This window comes from Pteropus alecto, unplaced genomic scaffold, assembly GCF_000325575.1.
Source record: "Pteropus alecto unplaced genomic scaffold, ASM32557v1 scaffold44, whole genome shotgun sequence".
Lineage (NCBI taxonomy): Eukaryota > Metazoa > Chordata > Mammalia > Chiroptera > Pteropodidae > Pteropus > Pteropus alecto.
In genome coordinates, this window is record NW_006436812.1 from 9,166,581 (window position 1) to 9,172,580 (window position 6,000).

A 6,000-nucleotide genomic window follows, 5' to 3' on the forward strand; every position below is an offset into this window, starting at 1 on the left:
TTATATTTTTAAAGTAGTTATAAGTTTTTTAAAAGTAGTTATAACTTCCTACATATGATATAATTTACCAAAAGTAAGATCTACGAAGGCAGGGATTTTTTCTATCTTGTTTATACTGTATCCCTAGAAAAGCAAGCAGCAAAGAGCTCACAATAAATACATGTTGTTATGAATAAAGAAATTCCCCTGCCCTTGTGTAACTCAAAGTCCGGTGCTGAAGCAAACACAGACCCTCACAAGGCAATACCCAGCACTCCACAAAATGGCAAAGGATGGGGCAGGGGGCAGGAAAGGAGAGAAGACCCCATCAGGAAGCAGAGGTCTGAAAAACAAGAAGGCATCTGCCAGATGAAGAGGAGATGAGAGTGCCTTGTATGGGTTAGTAGTAGAGTATTATGGCCTAGAATTCAGGCTTTGGATTTGAATCTCAGTATCTCGTTCATTCACTGTGTTACCTTGAACAAGTGACTTAACCTCCCAGCAGAGCAAACTGAATGAGCAATGCCCTAGAGGTGAGAAACAGTGGAGTGCATTTGGGAGGGGTTATAAGCAGTTCAGAGAGTAGCTGTGCAGGGGTGGGTGGAAGTGGCAGAGTGTGGGCTCCAGTCTTGCAGGTAATAAGAACTAAAGGGTTCTAACCCAGGGCAGCATCATGGGCAGATTTAGGTTTCTGAGACTGCCCAGCTGCTGGGTAGAGAATGGACTGGGGATGAGCAAGAACGAAACAGGGAAACCCACAGGGAGGCACCCAGAAAACAGTGCAGCCCTAGAGAAATGAGCCAGAGGGGAGGGTTATTTAGGACAGAGACTTAACAGGACATGATGGTACATGTGACGTTGACTGACTTTGGGGTGCTCCCATCTTGACCAACTCCTAGGATTGTGGGGCCATTTTGGGTATAGGGGATAGTGGGGAAAAGTTAGGAGAAAGATGAGGCTGAGGGTCTGTGGGATATCACAGTGGAGATGTGAAGGCATTTGGCTCTTTGAGTCTGGAGGCAGGGCTTGGAGGCAGAGACTTGGGAACCATTCATTCAAGGAGTCAATGGGACCCGTCAGGGAGTGTGTTCATGAAGAGAAGAGCTAGGCCAGGGCAAGAGATATTCAAGGGATCAGGAAGAGGAGAGAGTGACAGAGGGGAAGAGAATGGGGTAGCAGTGGGGGCCAGGGCCCTAGAGCCAGGGGTGGAAGAATTTCCAAAAAGAGAGTTTGGACATTGGGAGGGGGTGGGAATGGGCATGGCAAAGTGATGATCGGGGGTGGGGTTATGGAAAAGGTAGCTTTTAAATCAGGTCATAAGTTGGGGGGGAGGGTGCACAGGCCTGGGCTAGGGGACAGATGCTGGGGCCTGGGACCAGGAGATGGACAGGAATAAAGGAAAACTCAAGCTTTAGCCTTTCAAGTCTACTCAGAAATGGACTCTTCCTCCCCAGTCTCACTGACAGGCAGTCTCTGGCCCACATTCTAGTAATCTCATCTGTAAAATGGGTAATAGGAAGAACAACTGCCACTTATCGAGCATTTACTATGTGCTAAGCCACTCACTCTCCATGGATTGCCTCATTTAATCCTCACAAAAGTCTCACTAGGCTGGTTACTATTATACTTATTTTACAGATGAGAAAACTGAGGCACAGCCAGATTAAGTCACCGGTTCAAGGTAACACAGTGAATGAGTGAGATGCTGAGATTCAAACCGAGAGACTGAATTCTAGGCCATAATACTCTACTACGAACCCATACAAGGCACTTTACAGTTTACAGAGCATTCTCATCACCTCATGGGATGGTTGAGGGGAATAATGAGATGACCTACACACCTAGAAAATGGCTGAAATTATTACAAGTAGTGAGGCTGAATAATAACCCTCCAAAAATGTTCACACCCTAATCCCCAGTACCTGGACTATGTTACTTGACATGGCAAACAAGATTTTGCAAATGTGACTAAATTAAGGATCTTGAGATGGGAAGATTATCACCCAGGTGGGCCCAATGTAATCACAAGGGTCCTTAAAAAAGGGAGGCAAGAGAGAGATGTTTGACGAAGGAAGCAGAGAGCGAGAGTTTAGAAGATGCTACTCTGCTGGTTTTGAAGATGGAAGGAGAAGCTACAAGCCAAGGAATGTATGTAGAGTGAAGAAACTGAAAAAGGCAGGGAAACAGATTCTCCCCTACAAGGCCTCTGGAAGAAACCAGACCTTCAGACAACTTGATGTTAGCCCAGTGCGACTGATTTTGGACTTCTGACCTCCAGACAGAAAGATAATGAATTTGTGCCATTTTAAGCCACTAAATTTGCAGTATTTTATTTCAGCAGCAACAAAAAATGAATACATCACATCACTGCACACCTGGCTTCCCCAGCCAGCCCTGGCTCAACTATTACTACTGCAGCTGCTATCATGAAACACTCTTAAATTTTTCAATAGTTCTATAAAGTTCCAATTTGGTTCTCTTTGAACCTCAGTCTCTTCCTTTGTTAAAAATAAAAATAGGGCTAATATACCTGACCTTGACTCTCTTGTAAGCACAGTGAAGGTGCCTTACATTATTTGAAGGTTCCCACTGGGGCAGATTAGGCCTAGTTCTTGTCCCCATTGCTCAGATGAACAAACTAAGGCTCAGAGAGGGAAAATGACCCGAGTAAAGTCACAAAGCTAATAACACAGCCAGAACTTGAACCAGGACTTTTGACTTCAGATCTACCACACTGAGGTTCATGTTTCAGAGCCCAGCTCACGTGCTAGCTCCTCAGAGAAGCCTTCCTAGATAGCCTCAGCCCATTCATTTATTCATTCATTCATCAGTTTCTATGACTGCTCTATATCCAGCATGGTGCTAGGCAAGGCTGAGAACCAAGTTCTACCCTCAGGAGCCCACAGGCTAGTGAACAAGACAGATATACAAACCAACAATCCCAAACAGCTTGATAAATGCCGAGACAAAGGAAAAGAAGCACTGGGGGTTGTGGGTGCCCCAAAGAGGGGAAACTGACAGTGCCTAGAGTCAGGGAAGGCTTCCTGGAGGAGGTGGTGACTGAGCTGGGGACAAGTAAGTCTCAACCAGAAGAATGGGTAGGGCTTCCAGTAGAGGGATGGCTAAGCAGAGGTAGGGAGGCACGGTGCTTTCTGAGAGCGGGAAAGCAGTCAAGTCATCCCAGGCCCGAGAGTGTCTCTGGGCCTCTGTTTTCCTAGGTATGAATAGGAATCATGGGCCTAGAGCTTTGGTAATTGCTGGGTGCAGGGGAGGGCTGAGCAGGAAAAAGAGGGGTCCTGGGATTCCCAGAGAAGGAGGCTAAAGGTCAGGAAGGGTCAAAGGTAAGAACAGGGCAAAGTGGAGGGAGTGTTGGGGAGGCAGGGTCCTGGCTCAAGCCCCTATTCCATGTCTGACTCATGGTGTGACTACAGGAAGGTCCTCTTACAGCTTCGGTGACATCATCTGAGAAATGGAGTATGAGACAAAACTGTCTCCAAAGACCCTCCCAAGCCCTGACGGGGAAATGACATGACACAAAATTACAAAAGGGTCTTTATTTGTAAAAAGTTAAAGGGGCCCTTGGGGCAACAGGACAGGCAGGCCGGCTTCTCAGGGGTCGGGGACATTTGGGCAGATGCGCTTGAGTGGGGGGGCGCCCTCCGAGTCCTCTGTGTCACCCTGGGCTGTCTCGGGGACAGGTGGCACTGGCTCAAAGACTGGGTAAGCTTCAGGGGCCTGGAGAGGAAGGGCGGACAGGCATGAGCTCCACCCAAGCCCACGAGTGCAGCCTCCTAACCTCTGCCTTCTCCAAAGCCTTCACTCCACTTCCCTCCCGGACCCAGGAGTCTAGATCAGAGCCAGGAACCCAGAATGCAGATTAAGTAGGGCACCAGAAACAATACACTGTTTGGGGGGAAAGAAGTTGACATTTGGTATTTCTGGGAAATGCATCAAGGTAGTCCTTGTGGGAAAAGTCAGAAGTCTGTGGGGGACTTTCTTAAGCTAATTGTATACTTTAGGATTTAAAAAAATAATACTTGGAGGAGCATCATGATCTTTTCAGGCTTTTAATGGTCTTAAATCAGTCCCGTTCCAGACCACAGGACGTTGTTTCTAAAACACCCTTCCTTTTCAGTTCCAAGAACCCAGCTCTAAGCTTTAGCTGTGTCTGTGGTCTATGTTTCCCACCTGGACTTCAGGAGTGCAGCCCCCAAGCCTTTGGCTGCCTCAGAGCCCCCATTCCCTCCAAGACCCGAGTCCAGCCTTCTGGCCTCTCTCACCTCAGCCTCCAGCAATTCTGGAACAGGCTCCTCCTTGGTCAGCATTGGGGGTTCATCAGTGCCACCTGCAGTTATGCCCCCGGAATCTGGAACGTCAAGTTAACAGACATTCCCTGAGCAACTGCTCTGTGCCACAGCATAGACAGGGGGAAACAAACACCAGTCGCATAAGCCCCCAGGCTATGGGATCACCAAGGAGGGAGCCGGGCACCTGGCTGCAACCCAGGAAGAAGACACAGGGAGGACCTTTAGGTAGGATCTCAATGGGCGAGTAGGATTTGACCAGGTAGACAAATGCGGAGGTGGAGCACATTTTAGGCAAAGGGATCATATGCTTAGCAAGCACAGATTCTGGGATTGGACTGTCTGGGTTCAAATCCTGACCTTGAGCAAGTACTTAATTTCTCTGGGCCTCAGTTTCCCCATCGTAAAATGTGGATAATTATAGTAGTTACCACATAAGACTATTGTGAAGATTAAGTGAGTTACAAGATTAATACAAGTAAAGCCCTTAGCACAGTGTCTGGCACATAGTGAGTACTCAATAAATGCGTTTTTGCTTTTATATTAGTAAAGATACATAAGTATGCGGCACGATCTAGACACAGTCCATAGGCCCAAGTCATGGTGTTCCCAAAAGGATACAATGAGTGCCAAGCTGAGGAACTGAAAGCCATAGGAAACCACTGAAAGCTTTGAGCAGGAAAATGACCCCATCAAACCTGTACTTTAGAAAAAGGTTGCTGTAGAAGCTGTGTGGAGGTGACAGGAGGAAAGGAGACCTATGAGGAGGCTGTAGCCAGGTGAGGGTGACAGATGACAGAGCATGGGGAGAGAGAGGGAGGGAGACAATGCTGGGAGGTGATACTAACCAGACAGGGGATTGACTATATGGAAGAGGAGCTGAGGAGGACTCACGCCCAAGACACTGGCTCACTGGCTGTTGGGCAACTTACTTCTCTGGGTTTCAGTTTCTCATCTATAAACGGTAATAATAACCCTCAGAGGACGTAGTGGGGTTTAAATGAGATAAAACATGTATAAAGTGCTAAGAAGAGTACTTGGTACACAGTAAGAGCTCAATAAGTGTTATTATCACTTATTATTGGTGACTCAGGATTATCACTGTTATTCATTCCTCAACAAATATTTATTGAGCACATACTATGTGTCCCATGGTGCTCTGAAGATACAGTAGTGAACAAGATTACTATAAGCCCAATATTCAGGAAGCTGACATGAGGTGGGAGTAGGGGAGAAAGACACTTAGGTAGTAAAAAATTAAATTTCCATGAAAATCCCTGACAGTGATAAGTTATCTACAGGTCCGAATAAGTCAAAGAAAGAAGTCACGAGAGGTAGGGCAGTGACCTTCCACAGGAGTCAGGAAGGCCTCCTGAGGCAGTAATACAGGAAGAAGCGGGGCTCCAGGTCTCGGCCCGCATGGTCCGGCCAGCCATGGTGGTGGGCTGGGGCTGGGGCTGGGGCTGGGGCTGGGGCTCTATCTGCAGCCCCGTCTAGGCCAGAGCTCCTGGCTTGGAGAAAAGGTTGGACACGAGAGCACAGAGCACCACTGGGCGTCGCTGTACCCACTAACAAGGGCAGGCTCCTCTCCAGGGATGGTGTCCACAGGTCTCCGGCTGCTCCACCTCCTGGCCCAGAGCAGCCCGCCGATCTACAGATTTATCGATTGAGCCAGGCTAGGGCTGTAAAAGGGGCACTCAGGAAATGTAAATGAAAA

At 47.8% G+C, this 6,000-nt stretch overlaps 1 protein-coding gene across 1 annotated transcript in view; it reads right to left on the reverse strand.

Annotated features, from left to right (window-relative positions):
* Positions 1 to 3,518: 3,518 nt before the first annotated feature.
* BCL7C (BCL tumor suppressor 7C) overlaps positions 3,519 to 6,000 on the reverse strand; it is a 4,208-nt gene continuing 1,726 nt past the window's right edge. Inside the window, exons 5-6 of the mRNA XM_006914143.1 lie at positions 4,260 to 4,345; positions 3,519 to 3,714 (exon numbers count right to left, since the gene is read on the reverse strand). Coding sequence (XP_006914205.1) covers positions 3,589 to 3,714; positions 4,260 to 4,345 — 212 coding nt within the window. The 3' untranslated portion in view covers positions 3,519 to 3,588. The remainder of the gene's footprint in view (positions 3,715 to 4,259; positions 4,346 to 6,000) is intronic.